The 14,909-nt window shown below is 48.7% G+C and overlaps 1 protein-coding gene across 16 annotated transcripts in view; it reads right to left on the bottom strand.

The window, feature by feature from the left end:
- Positions 1-14,909, bottom strand: part of TACC2 (transforming acidic coiled-coil containing protein 2) — a 184,500-nt gene that overhangs the window by 46,383 nt on the left and 123,208 nt on the right. For all 16 annotated transcript variants that reach the window (XM_027112815.1, XM_027112830.1, XM_027112829.1 and 13 more), the window contains one exon: positions 2,492-2,628. In XM_027112815.1, coding sequence (XP_026968616.1) covers positions 2,492-2,628 — 137 coding nt within the window. The remainder of the gene's footprint in view (positions 1-2,491; positions 2,629-14,909) is intronic.

The raw sequence follows: 14,909 nt of genomic DNA, 5'->3' as shown, positions 1-14,909 counted from the left end.
TCTCTCTCCCTCGGTTCCCAGAAGGAAGCTTTCTTCTCCTCTAGCCACCTCCACAAGCAAGCACAGCGCCCCTTTAATCTGTACCGTCCCATGCTGTCCACAGAAGGGACCAGCAGACTTTTCTAATGAGTGCGACAAATCAGCTGGATCTTTGTACAGCCCAAAACAGGGGGGCTTTAGGCAGACACAATCCCCACCGTTAAGTGTCCTTATTGTATAATCCGCATACATGTAGTTTCACTGTAGTTTTCCAAGGAGGAGAAGCATAAAGTCAGACTCCAGCCAGGGTAATCAAAAGTTCCATGGGGCTGTGACTCATGGCAATTCACGGCTCCAACCCCTTCCACTGGGGCTTCTCTCTTAATCCTCCATAGTGTTCATCCTTTCAAAAACTACCATCCGAGCAAGAGGTGAGTGTTGTGCATGCGTGTGGGTGCGTGTTTAAGAATGGAGATTGTTCTTCGCTTTGCTGAAAGAAAAGTCAGGAAGAAGGAACAAAGACAGGCTGAAGAAAAGAACAGAGGTGGCAAACCAACCCCAGAAGCGCTATGTGACTGGAAATCCCACAGGACGCACACGTGCCCACAGCAATGACCGTCCTCTGGACGCTGCGTGGTGCTTGGGGGTGGACCACGCACTGTCCTCGGCCTTCATTCTTCTTCTGACATCTTTCCTAAGGTATCCCACACATGTATAGGCATGAACTTATTATACCCATAAGAAAGGATAATTTATTCTTAATTGCACATTTGACCTAAGAATTAAAATGTGTTTGTCATTCAGCCACTTTCCATTAAAACCTTGGGGCAAATTTTTTTACATTATAGGAAATGGAATTTTTACGTTCTTTATTATATGAAAGAAAGAAAGTTGGGGTGCAAACGACTCCCTGAGAAATGTAAGCAGTCCTTCCTGCTTCTTCCCCACCTTAAAATCAAAGAAATTCCAATAATTACCCTCTCAGAGCTCAGTGCCTAAACGAACTTTGCAGCATCAGGTACTACTAACTGATAAGCTGTCAAAAGGGGAGAATATGAAAACTGCATTTATCACACACCAGCAAAGGTATCTCTCCTCTTCCCCCAGCACCATGGAGCACATTTGCTTAGGAACAAAGCTCCAGGAGTATGTGCCCTAAAACTATGGCCAGCTTGAAGCCAGAGCAGCTAGAAAGAATCCCATCCATTTCTTTCTAAAACCAACATTAAGGTCAAAATCATTTTTTATTTTGCAGTTCACCTGGCTCCTGGCCAGGGCGAGAGTACAAATGGAGGCCGGGCCCCTGGCCTGTTCCTTCTCTCCCCAACCTCCATCCCTCACCAGGGGCAGCCTCGAGCACAGGTGTGTGGACAACCCACCTGTAAGTCACAGCCCCATCCTTGGCATCTCCTTGGCTGAAGGGTGCAAACGTGGGCACAGTCAGCCTTGGGAAGACAGGCCAGGAGATGGGGACGGGGTGGGCCCAGGAAGTGGCTGCCCCCAGGTGTCCAGAACACGGACCAGGAGGAGTTTGGCTCTGCAGACTTATCTCGCTGCGAGGGCTGTGGCCCCAGGAAGGCCAGAATGGGGCCCTCTGAAGTTCAGGGTCCAGCTGAGGCTGTCCGGCTCTGAAGACGGTACTACCTGGCCCCCTGATTGGCCTGTACGGCCATTTCTGAGACCACCTGGCCCCCTGACCAGCTTGTGAGGCCATTCCCAGCAATCCCCATCTCCTTCCAGGCCTCATGTTAAACTTTAATGCTTGAGGTGGTCCCACTCCTGCTGGTGTAACTGAAGGAAGTACACAGAGGACTCCGGCCAGCTGGGCAGGCTGGGGGCTGGGACAGGAGGTCTGTCCTATCCTTCCCCATCCTCCCAATCGCAGTAGTCACCACATCTGAAAGGTACATAAAGGTCTTTGTTCTAAGTTCTAGGTCACACTAGGGGGTGTGGGAAAGTGATAAGAAATCTGGATAATTTGAAGTTAATGAGGAATAAAGAAGTCATCCCTGCACAGACTCAGCCATCCATCGTTTTCTCTTCTCGCCCATTTACTAATTATCATCCCCAAGCCCACAGGGGCAACGTTTTTAATAAAAATGCAGGTTCACATGGGCGATCCAGAACCAGTACTCTTATGGGAGCAAGGGGCCAAATGTCAGAATCTAAGATTGCACCAGAGAATTCCATGACCCGCACAAACCCAGTTCTGGACGTCAGCTGAAAGGCACCCAGAGTTAAATGCATGGTTTCCCCAGAGGCCTCCCCTAAACTTCTGCAAAGCAGACACAAAATAGCCCACTGTATCTCCGCACCCTTAGTTTACACCACATCAAACCAAGCCCGGAGCTGAGAGGTCCCAGAGGCTGGTGACAATCTAAGGAGCTCCAGCCCCCCGGGGTGTGTGCCCTCCTCCAGCCGGGTCCCCCGAGGAGCCGCTGTTGAGTCTTCCTGGGGCTCAGCCGCAGGGCTGTCCCCAGGCCTCCCCCAGGGGCGCCTGATCCTTGGTTACCTGGTTCTTCTGGGGGAGGTGGAGCGCTGACCTCGGGTTCTGGGACGACTTCAGAGGGTGGCGGAGATGGGGCCGGTGGAGCTTTGACGGGGGTCGTTGACTCCGGGGTCTCAAATGCTTCTTCAGAGTCAGAACTCCTGATGGAGAGAGAGGGGGTGGAGAGCAGGTTAGACAGTGGCCGGGGCTGCGTTGGCTCCGAGGGGCCAGTGCTGGGGAGCCGTGCACGGCCTAATGACCCCTCCCAGGACTGGTGCAACCAGTCTCACTGCCCAATTAAATGGTCCGAGGCCAGCCGTGAGCAAAGTCACTTCTCAACGTGATTCCCAGGAGTGAAACTCGTTATCACCAGCTTTGCGCCCAAATGATGGAGTCTTTGAACTCAGCTCTACACGAAATACGTATTTCTGGCCTTAGTGGCAAACACAAACAGTGGAATCTTTTGATCAACGTTGGCTCGTGTTATTTTGGCAACAATTCAGGCAAAATGATATGGAAGCATTCCCAGGGACACTCTGTGATGCCGTAGTTCCAACACACCCATAGGACCCTCACTCCACAAGACAAAATCTCATTAGGTCTCTCTCCCCCTCACCCCATCATTCTCTCCCACTGCCTTTCTTTCGTAGCACAAAACCTGTTATTATTTCTAATCATGTTAATGATCTTTCCCTTCTATTGAGCTGAAAGGCCAAGAGGACAGCCTGTTTTGTTTTGTTTTGTCTTTTTTTTGTTTATCACTGCATCCCCAGCCTAAACATCCGGTAAGTGAATACATGAATGAATGAGAGCTGGCAGGTCAGGTGGAGGACGTGTCAGACTAAAACACAAAGCACGGCCCCGCTGCTGATCCCAAGAGTGTGAAAATGGCCCTCGCTGGTCTGCAGCAAAGTCTCCTCTCAAGGAAGATTCTTCAGCCAGAGAGATGAACCGAAACTCCACCCAGAGGACGCCCCCCACCGAGGAACAAGGGGATGCCACTCACCGAACTAAAGCCTTATCCTGGGCTCGAGAAAATCCAGAGCAGACAGTCCTCCTCCATCACCCTGCTTCCACTGAGGACTCAATTTCAAGCCAGAAAGGATGAGGCACCCCCAAATCACTGAGCCAGGCATGTGTCCTCAGGCTGGAGGGCAGCTCCTTACATGCTCAGGATGCACAGGGGTCCATGGTCCCAGCCCCACCACACTCTGAGGATGCCGGCGTGCAAGAAGCAGCAGCATCACGTGGGCTAATTTCCGTCTCGGGATACTTTAAATAGATCAAGATGCCACTTACTTACTTGCAACAAGGAAGGTAATTATCAAGAGGGTAGATACTTAGGATGGCTGCTGGCACGAGCGACCCAGCCGGCGATTTGGCAGAAGATGTATAATCAGAGGGTGACGCATCAGGTGTGTATGGAACGTGAAACGCTCACAGCGCAGAGCACCAAGATATCAAAGGACCAGTGTCCTCTGCAGAAGTCAGCATCTTCTAAAGACCATCTGCCAGCCGGCGGAGAACACCACGACAAACCAATCCCTCCACAGTCAGGCAGGACAGGAAAAAAGGGCCATTTGGTGAGTTCTCCTTCAGGAAATCTACATCGATGTTTTTACAACTTGTTTGTCAGAGACTCACTTTGTCAGAGCCAAAGATTCCCCCACCCCCATCCTTTCAAGGACCCTGGCTCCTCCAACCTGCCACACAGCCCTCCAGGGACAAAGAGAGGAACAGAAACATCAGAGCTGCTTTTGATGGGACCCAATGAGCCGAAGCCTGCATACTATTAAATTTCATTAGTAAAGACTGAATTCATGCAAACACAACAGAGGCCATGCTGACTTTTACAAACACACGTTAATATTAACAGACTTAGCTTTTGTCTAGGGGGGAAATTTAAGATCCACGCCTGGACAACAACAGATCTAGGTGCCTGACGTTTTGCAGAATCTGTTTACCGGTATGAAAAACACAAGGAAGTTATGCAACCGAGCATCAAAGAGAAAGAGGAGCTTGGATCTGCATGGCGGGCCCTGGGTGTCGCCCTGGCCCCCAGCTTCACACACGTCAGGGGCAATGCTGAAGAGATACACGGAGACAACTTGCCTCTTTCCTGAGTTTCCTTGAAGGACCTGCAGACTGGAGTCCCCACTGCCGGTCACCGTTGTCCACATCCACCGGGCCCATTCCACCGGGGGCCATGTCCACCAGGAGGCAAAAGCCATCTCCGCTGAAGAACAGCTTCTGTCGCCCCAATTCCCACCCCTAATTCCTTTGCTGGTATCTCTGGGATCTGAATCTCTTTAAGATGTCACGAAAAGGTTAGCTGCACCGCCAGCCACAAATGTTGTGAGAGCTTCCCCAGCCTCCAGCAGAGATACTGAGGGAGAGACTCTGTGCTCTTCCCATGGCTTCTGCATCCCCGGGCCCTGGCGATGTGTGGCTTTAGAGCACAAAGGGCCCCTGATCTTTCCCAAGAGCACAAGCAAGCGACAGGGAGGGCCAGACGCTTGTGGATTCAAGCTGCTGAATTCCAATGAGGTCTCCCCTGCTTGCAGCTGCCCAGCTGGCACACCTGCTCGGAAGGGACCACCGTTCCCCACGGCCCCGTGCAGGACGCAGTGCGTGGGAAGGGCAAGGGTACACCAAGCCCCTGTGTGGTTCCTTGCCTTGTTTACCGTGAACTTTTCTGCATCAAAGCATCAGAGGCTACCACGGACCCCTAGAATGCCATTCACTTCCAGCACTTCCTGCATTGTTTTCATATTTTCACTCCCTCTCCCAGGAGCGGAGAGCAAGCTAATTAGAGGAGGCGGATAGCAGCTTTTTAAGCTAGCTCTTTTCTCCCTATTCAGTTTCTCAGGGGGCTCAAAAACATTCCCAAGAGCAGGGATTTCTGCAGTCCCCCCACAGAGCCTGGACATAAAAATAAAGCAGCATTTCAGAGTCCCAGTGCATAAAAGCAGTTCCCATCGCCTGCTTGATTATTTTTTCCTACCAAAAGAACCTAAAGCACAGGAAATTATTCTGCAAAGGCTCCACACTTTTAAAATGAAAAAGTAACTGATTTAATTTGCCAAGAAGCTGTATTAGAAAGAGAAATGTGCCATTACAGTCTGCCAAAACGACTCTAAATTGTAGGGAAATATATTCTGCAGGATATGCATATCTAGGTTCTCCATATAAGGAAATATGTAAATACATGCAAATACGATAAGGTATATGCACTTCCACAGTGTAAAGACATACCTCTTAATGGCCAGGCATGAACTATAATGACTTTAATTCCTAGCATGAAGAGCGTTCTAATAACTATCATATGCTGAACTCTTTGTTATGTGTCAGGCACTGGACTAGGCCATCTGTACATTTCTCTATAATCTGCAAAAACATCCTGCTGCTGGAGAGCAGGCCCATTTTACAGAAGACACAACTATGGTTTAGAGAGGCAAATTACTTCGCGCGAGGCCATCCAGTTAGTAAGCTAGGGAAAGCAAGGCTCATGTCTAGAACTGTCTGCCTCTAAAATCTGTGCTGCCTTACTACATCAGTGGCTTCCAAACCTTTTCAGCAACAGAACTATTTTTCCAAATGAATCTTCCATGAAATTCCTATGCATAGAGACAAGTAGTATTTCACTTATTTTGTAAGCTCAAGGTATAATATATTCTCATTATAAAGTCTGTTATTGAGAACAATTAAGCTATTTTGATGAACTTGAAAATTTGACCCTGAGGGTCGGGGATGCCAACTGCAGCGTTAGATCTGTTGATTCCTCTCCTGGCTGCACATTATTAAGAAAAGTCCCAGGGACTTCCCTGGAGGGCCCGTGGTTAGGACTCCGTGCTTCCACTGCAGTGGGCCCGGGTGCGAGCCCTGGCCGGGGAACTAGGACCCTGCGAAAGCTGCACAGTGCAGCCAGAAAGAAAAAGAAAAGAAAAGTCCCGATACTTGCCGATGAGTTAACCACAAACAACACCTGTTTTTAACAGCTTGTCCTGTGACCATGGAACATTCTTTAATAAGGCAGACAAGACAGGAGAGCTACCTAACCGGGCAAAACCAAATTAATCTATCAGCACAGGGCCATATGCTGGTGGCATCCAACTCCACACAGTGCGTGTGTACAGAGAAAGGATGATGGAAATGTGGAACCAAGTACGGACACGCTGTGCTGGCTGCTGAGACCTGAGGTCTACCAAGCTCCCCAGCGCGCTGGTAAAGTTTCTAAATATCTTTTCAAACACTTTTCTCAGATTTTGGAGAATCTCTATAGAGTGCTGAAGCCCACAGAGCACAGCTTGGAAACTTCTCCTCTGCACAACAACGAATACGGTCCCTCTATAGACGGCACACTGTGTCAAAACAGTATTTTATGGCAGCTGTCCCCAAAGCAAGACAGCCGGCAGAATGTAGAACCCCGAGGCCTATTCATCTATGTTTTTGATTTGGTTTAAATATGTTTGTGTTTTACTTCTATAAACTACAACAACAAAGTAGTATGAGATCACTCACATAATATAATAATAATATAACATAGTATGATATTAGTATAATATAATTAACATATTATAATATATGCACGTACATACATATATATACAAATACATGTGTGAATGTGTATCTATAAATAAAACGTCAGAACCTTTTAATAGAGAAGAACTATGAACGCAGTTTTCCAGCACATCATTAAACAGTTACATTTTGCTTAAGTTTTACTAGAGCTAATTCAAGGGCTTGGGAGAATACATTTTAGAGGCCACAGAATCTTCCAACTTTGAAGCTGGTAGAAAACTTAGAGACTCCTTCCTGCTCCAACACTCTTATCATGTCTTTTTAAACAGGTGAGGAAACTGAGCCCTGGAGAGCTAAAGTGATTCCCAAGGCCACCAGCCCATTCATGGCAGACGTTCTGCAGAACTGGGCTTGCCTGCAGGAAACACTGACTCCAGATAACAGCTTTCTTTTCTAAATACAATGTCCCTCCCACCCTGGAAATCTAAAGTTGCCTATACTTACAGGTTACCTGATTATCAAGACACACTGTGTGATTAAGCGTTGCTAAAGTGGAGGGGACGTTTCCACGTGCGTATCAATTTCCAGATCAATTCCTCAGAATTGCAGTGTACAGTTCCCACTGTGAAAGTGATTCGGGGGACATAGGTTCTTGTCACCACCCACCAAGAGTGAAAGGACACAGTGCAGGCACTTGAGAGGTGGGGGGCTTCCCAGGACACGAGCCCCAGCCTCTGAGCTCCTCGTGGAGGGACCACCTGAGCGAGAAGTGAACCCCTTCTCCTCCTACCCACCCCCTCCTTGAAGACAAACCAAGGGAAAGGCAGAGCGCTGGCCCAAAGCCCCGACTCAGGGAGGACGGCTCGAATCCTCCAGGTCAGAAGACCACCGTCCCGCCCGAAGACAGAGGGAGACCTTCCGGGAACGAACCTGAGCTCTCGAGAGATCAGACGTCTCGTTCATCTCTGCAGCTCACGTAAGAGTCTGATGGATTTGTGAGTGAGCAGATATCTTTGAAACTGATGTGCACTAAATTCTACGCATCAGAACATTCTGCTGTGAGAGCCGTGTCAAGAAAAGCTGTCTCTGCCCCAAACACACACACACATGCTTCCCTCCTGCCTAAAACAACTTGGCCGGACTGGTCATTTTTTCGGGCCGACTGAAAAGGGTCTTTCACTTTAATTTGCCCATCCCGGACACAGAAAAGGGATTTGCTCAGTCACCGCTCCTCAGTATATAGGTAAAGGGAGAACGTGATTTCAACACAACCAAAGGCTGGCTGGGATGCTTCTTGGACTGTCAGGTGACTGAGGGGCCCACGGTCAGGTGCTGTCTCTCATGAACACAGAGCCAGCTCTGGCAAGCCAGGCAGCTAGGATTTTCAGCCTGACACTCTAGGGAAAATCAACATAGATGCTAACACACGTATCCCAAGATTCTTGGCACCTAGCGTCTGTCGGGCTATAAGCCAGGTCCATTTTCAGATTCAAGTAGCTTTCACTTGGTGGCTACGTTGAGACGTCAGCAGGGTTCAAAAGACACTGGCCATCAACTCAGTGGCCACCTCTGGGTTAGGCTGCTGCCCCAGCAAGAGAAATGCAATCACAAAGGGAAAGACTATACATACATAGAGGAGTCCCGCAGACCTGGTGATGGCCAGTTGTAAATTGACTATAGTTGCAAGAAACAGGAACCGACTCAATAACTAAAAAATGGAATTTATACAGAAATGCTATGGTGGCTGAGGAGTCAGATTTGAAGAGATAGGGAGAAGTGTCCAATTGGCCCACCTTGGATCGCATGCCCATCATTTAGCTAGAAGACGGTAGGGAACGCTGATAAATAAGCAACCCATCCAGACCCAATGGAATGGGGGAGACAGAATGTCCCCCAAAGAAATCAGAATTGGAATGGATGGTATGCAGTCCATCAGCTCTCACGACACTGTAACTACGTCACTCACTGTAACTGTGTGACCTTAGGCAAGTCACTCGACCTCCCAGGTCCTTGGATTGTTTGTCCAGTAAGTGGGGAAATAACTGGAAGGATAATACTTTCTCCATATTATTACGGCTCCAAGTCTGCCCTTGGCTTCTAAGCATTAGAAGTTTGGGGGAATGTGATTTGCTAGCAAGTTAAGTCTTCTATTTTATTTGGTCTTGCCTACGGAGCTGGGCATGAAAGAGAATCTGGAGGCCACACACAGAACGGGATGGCTGTCCTGCCAGGTGGTCCGTGGACACAAGTGCATCCAGGAGAATGTGGACACTCTCAGAGTCACACTGAGCTGGCCCTCATCCTTCCCTCAAGGTGCACACAACCCATGTCTGCCAGGGACAGGGGTGAGGGCTCGGTGTGGCACCACACACGTGTGTGTACGCGTGTGCCCGATGAACCCCCCCGCCACACACACACACACACACACACACACACACACACACACACACAGAGTTAGCTCTGAAATTGACTTAACTGCAATGACACCAGAAACTTCACAAAAGAGAAGTGACTCTACTGGCTGCGGGCCTCATTGCAGGCAGTGAAGAATCAACGCTGAATGGGCTCCGGACTCGTGATTCCACAGATTTGTAACCGCATCGTGTTATGCCTTCCTGGAGAGAGGCCAGACTGAATCAAGTCTCAGGAGAAATAAAGAGAGAAGGGACCCAGATGGCCCTTTTATGTCCTGACCTTCACGCTGATACTCCTGAAATCTCATCTTTGTAGCCTAACGGCTTGGTTGAATAACTTACATTGGAATCTTTCAACTCAGATTCTTAAAAATCTAACTGGATATTTATGGATGCTAGCAAGAAAAAGATAGGCAGATAAATAGCACCTATAAAGCCTAAGTGGTAAAAGAGACAGAAAAACAAAAGGAGAGGATGCAGAAACTCAAAGAGAGCAGTAATGTTTGGCCACAACCACCGGGGCTTTTTCTAGCACCTGGCAAGTAACAAACCCTCCCTCAGAACCGCATACTGTTAATGAGGGTGGGTGGGTTTGCAAGTACAGTCAGGAGAGTTCCAAGTTAAGTGGTAAGTAGAAAAACAGCAAATCAGGGACTTCCCTGGTGGTGCGGTGGCTAAGAATCTGCCTGCCAGTGTAGGGGACACGGGTTTGAGCCCTGGTCCGGGAAGATACCACATGCCATGGAGCAACTAAGCCCACGAGCCGCAACTACTGAGCCTAAGCTCTAGAGCCCACGAGCCGCAACTACTGAGCCTACGCTCTAGAGCCCACGAGCCGCAACTGCTGAGCCCACGTGCCACAACTACTGAAGCCCGTGCGCCTGGAGCCCGTGCTCCGCAACAAGAGAAGCCACCGCAATGGAAAGTCCGCGTGCCGCAACAAAGAGTAGCCCCCGCTCGCCGCAACTAGAGAAAGCCCGCGCGTAGCAATGAAGACCCAACGCAGCCAAAAATAAATAAATAAAATAAATAAATTTATAAAAATACCTGAGCAAATTAAGGAATATAGTATGAGCTTATTTGGGGTACAATAATTATATATAAACGTAAACAAATACATACACATATATACCTATGTAGAGATGGTCCAGAACACAAGGAATTGAACACAGCTGGGACCTGATTAGCTGGATGTCCAGAGTGACACAATATAAGAGAAGGCGCCGACAAGGAGTTTGGAGAAAGCAGAGTGGCAGCTAGAATGCAGCCAATCCCCTCTGCACAGTTCAGGGCAGACACGCCCACGTGGGCCAGCCCCCACCAGGCTCTACCCGCAGGGGTGCAGCGGGGCCACCCTCCAGGTGCTGTCACAGCCTGCAAGAAGCATCTGTCCTGCATCCTTCCACACTCAGCGAGCATTCTTCTGATTTCAAGGTGGTTTTCCAGGCAGGCACCTGGGTACCAGGATGGGGGTGCCCCAAGCAGGGGCCAACGTTTTACAATTAGTACCTCAGAGCTTCCTCATCCAGCCTCTCACGTGATCCTCACAACAAGGGAGGCACGTGGATTTCACTCCATGACAATTCCAGCAGGACCTGTCAGGTGCTGGGCACCTGGGCAGCTCAGTCAGACAGATCGGCTCCCCATCTCGAGAAGCTTGCGTCCTCCTGGGTGCCCAGGAGGAGAATCTATAGCCAAGTGGCTCAGCGACTTGCCGAGGGCTCGGAGCCAATACCAGAGCACGTGTCTTCCGTCTCTTATCCTAACCCAAGTACCGTCCTCCACGTCCTAGAGGCTCCTGGACGTTGACAGGCTAGACTCCTCATTTGCAGATCAGTCTCTGGTACATTTGGGTGCTGTCAGTTTCCCAGAGCATCCTCACCTCCAAGGCAACAGATCAAATGGAGTTTCTGCATCTGGGTCCACGACTGCCCGATGGGGGGTATCCAGCCAGGCCAGCCTGGGTCTCCTGCCCTACTCACTCCCTCTCCCCTTCCTTATGGCCACACCTTAACCCCCTCCCCCTCATTCAACCAGTGTATGTCTAGGCACCCTGGCCCTGGCATCCTGACTACAGTGGCTTGAGGTTCTTAGAACCTACAGGGAGTGATGATGGGCCACCCAGACCTCTGGGGTCAAGAAAGTGGCCTCTGTTGGGGGTCAGGTCAGCCCCTGAAGTCTGTTACCCTCATCAATCACATCCTGGGCAAAGGGTAATATCATCACAGAGTCAAGGGAGACTGAAGTGCTGACATCCTAGGACAGACTCTTTCAGGAGGCCACAGGATTTCCGCTTAGCAGAGAGCAGGGGCAGCTCTGGCCTTAGATTCCTGGTTCCCAAGTTCTTTAGATCCAAAGTGTCCTCACCTGAGTGTCTGTCTCTCTCTGTGTGTCTATCTCTCTGTGTCTCCATTTCTATTTGCCTCCCTCCCCTCCTGTGCGTGCGTGCGTGTGCGCACGTGTATGTGTGTCCCCTCCCTTGCCTAGCTCCCCCGCCATGCCATCCCCCTTTCTAGTCAAAACAAGAAAAGGAGCAGTGGAGGCTGCCCTGCTAATTTGATTCCTGCACTTTCCATCAATAATTTAAAGCTCATGCATTTTGACTTTATAAAATTCTTCATTTATAATCTTACCTTTAAAGTGGTCCTTTAAGGCTTTGCAAATTATTGTTAATAATGGCCACTGGAGAAAGGACTTGAGGGCTCTTACTGCATCAGGCATTAACATCCCTATACTCACCCCTTGTAATGTTTCACTCAGTATAAATACATTACTGAGTCACACTGAGAAGTCCTTGTCCTTAACAAACACATATACACCTTCCATGTAGATTTCAACCAGCGTGTTAAAACCTGAGCAACCCAGAAAGCATGGCGAGTTCCTTGTGAGACCCAAGCAGCTGGGATTATTAACGGAGCAGGGACCTACAGATTCTTGTTTGTAGAAAAAGGTTTTTGTCTCCTTGGCCTTCCCTGGGTTCCAAAGAGCAGACTCAAGCAGTTACTAATTAGGAAGTGAGGGAATGCAGAAACAAAGGAAAAGCAGTAAAGAAACAATAGTTCAGTGATAAAACAGAGTCCTAGTTCCTCCTGAAGGTATCAATATATACAGAACAAGTGGACACATGTTTTGCAGGAACCAAGACCCTCCCGGGTGGAGGATGGTGACTACACGCTGACCACAAGTGTGCAGACCCCAGACTGGTTGGAACCAGAAGGTTGATGATTGAGATTCCCTAAACGTCATCCTGTCACCTCACCACCAACCAATCAAAAGAAAGTTATCCACCCTGCAGCCCTCACCCCAAATGTTGCCTTTAAAAATCCTTCCCAGACTTCCCTGGTGGCGCAGTGGTTAAGAATCTGCCTGCCAATGCAGGGGACACGGGTTCGATCCCTGGTCCGGGAAGATCCCACACGCCGCGGAGTAACTAAGCCCGTGCTCCACAACTACTGAGCCTGCGCTCTAGAGCCCGTGAGCCACAACTACTGAGCCCATGTGCCACAACTACTGAGCTTGAGCTCTAGAGCCTGCGAACCACAACTACTGAGACTGCGCGCCACAACTACTGAAGCCCGCACACCTAGGGCCAGTGCTCCGCAACAAGAGAAGCCACCGCATGAGAAGCCCGTGCACCGAAACGAAGAGTAGCTCCCACTCGCCACAACTAGAGAAAGCCCGTGTGCAGCAATGAAGACCCAACGCAGCCAAAAATAAATAAATTTAAAAAAAAGAAAAAGTACCTTCTTTTAAAAAAAAGAAAAAAAAATCCTTCCCTGCAAACCTTTGAGGAGTTCAGGTCTTTTGAGCATGAGTTGACTGTCACGCTGCAAATAAATGCTGTACTTTCTTTTACCGCAATCCAGTGTCAGTAGATTGGCTTTGCTGCAAAGCAGGCGAGCGGACCCAAGTTCAGTTCAGAAACAACACCCTCCTGGGGAAGAGAACAGTGACCTTCAGCGATGCATCTGGAGACCCTGATGCTTTGACAACTGAGAACATGCTTCCAGAGTGGGTTTAGATTTTGCTATATTTCACTTATCTGAACCAATACGTCCCACAGCCTCTCTCTGCTAATCAGAAAGATGAATTCTCCGGAAAACCTCTTTCCCAGCTCTGCTAAGTGAATGACAACCTGCGGTCCACTGTGGGTCTCAATGAGCCTCCATCGCGATGCTGCACACAGAAACAAGATGTACAAACCTGAACTCGGGATGGGTGGCCAGAATACTTTTGTAAAAAAAAGTCTGACATTTAGAAAGTTTGAAAAGCTCATTTTCTACCACTGTCTGCAAACAGCGCTTCTGTATAATAAAGAAGGAGGAGGATGCCAATCTTTTGTCCCTTTCTTTCCCATCTCTTTACATGATAAAAAGGAAAAGAACAGCTTGTAAACAGGAGGCCAGTTGCAGAGAATAAGTATTGTTCAACGCCTTGAAAACATGCTTTTCCCTGAAGGCACTGCCTGCCTCAGTGTGTTATCATGCCTTCTCTCATACAAGATGCAGCGACATCAACCCAGTCTTTGACCTACTTATTAAAAATTCTGAACTGATAAAATCTAAGTGAAAGCACTTTCTTTGTGTATAAGATAGGAATTTATGATTCTGATCATTTTGTAGATGAACAGAGCACAACATTCACCAAATATAAAAAATGAGATCAACAGATCTGGTTCTAAAAGTCCTGCTCTGCCACCTGTGAGGTGAGCCACCTGGGACAGTTTCTGTAACATCCCTGGGCCGCAGTTTCCCCGTCTATGCAGTGCGCATAGTAGCGAGTAACAGGTGGTGGTACCACCAGCCATATGGGGTTACTTTGAGGAGTGAGTTTATACCTGGGAAATGCCGTGCCCAAGCCCAGGCAGTTCGAAGGCATTTACTCTCTCCAGTCCTTCAAGCGTTAAAATTCTACAACCAAGATTATTGTATCCATCACCTAAACATAATCAGAGAAACACTAAGCATAGTCATCTTTTCTTTAAAGCCCCCTGTAGTCAGATGACAGCTGTACCAATGATTCCTGAGTTTTTTACAGAGCGATGAGAAAAGAGTGTGATTTTCTTGTTCTTCCCACACACCTAACACCGACCCCCATCCCCAGACACATACGGCTAAAAGGGCTGTGGGCGAGGAATTGTAAAATTAAGCAAGAAACTTCACTCGACTATTTACTGAATTAATTCACAGCCACTCGGAGAGAAACTATAATCAACAAAGCAGAAGTTATAGCCCCTGATCTACGTTTTTAAAAGGTCTTTCTGGCTGCTCAGAGAACAGCAGCAGGAGCAGGAGTGGGAGGCGGGGGGGGGGGGGGTGGTGAGGAGATGATCAGATCAGCAAGGAGATAGGAGAATCCAGAAGGGAGAAGATGGGGCTCAGACTAGCGGAGGGGCATGGATCAAGGTGGTGAGAAGCGGCCAGATGTGAGGTGTTAACATGTGAGAATTAAGGAGCCAGCTGGAACTGAGATTCCAAGAGCGTTTTCAAAAAGTTTTGGCTAGGGGC

The sequence above is a fragment of the Aethalodelphis obliquidens genome, unplaced genomic scaffold (assembly GCF_003676395.1).
Source record: "Aethalodelphis obliquidens isolate GAN/ISIS:26980383/991018 unplaced genomic scaffold, ASM367639v1 scaffold11, whole genome shotgun sequence".
Lineage (NCBI taxonomy): Eukaryota > Metazoa > Chordata > Mammalia > Artiodactyla > Delphinidae > Aethalodelphis > Aethalodelphis obliquidens.
This window is presented reverse-complemented; position numbering and strand designations above follow the sequence as displayed.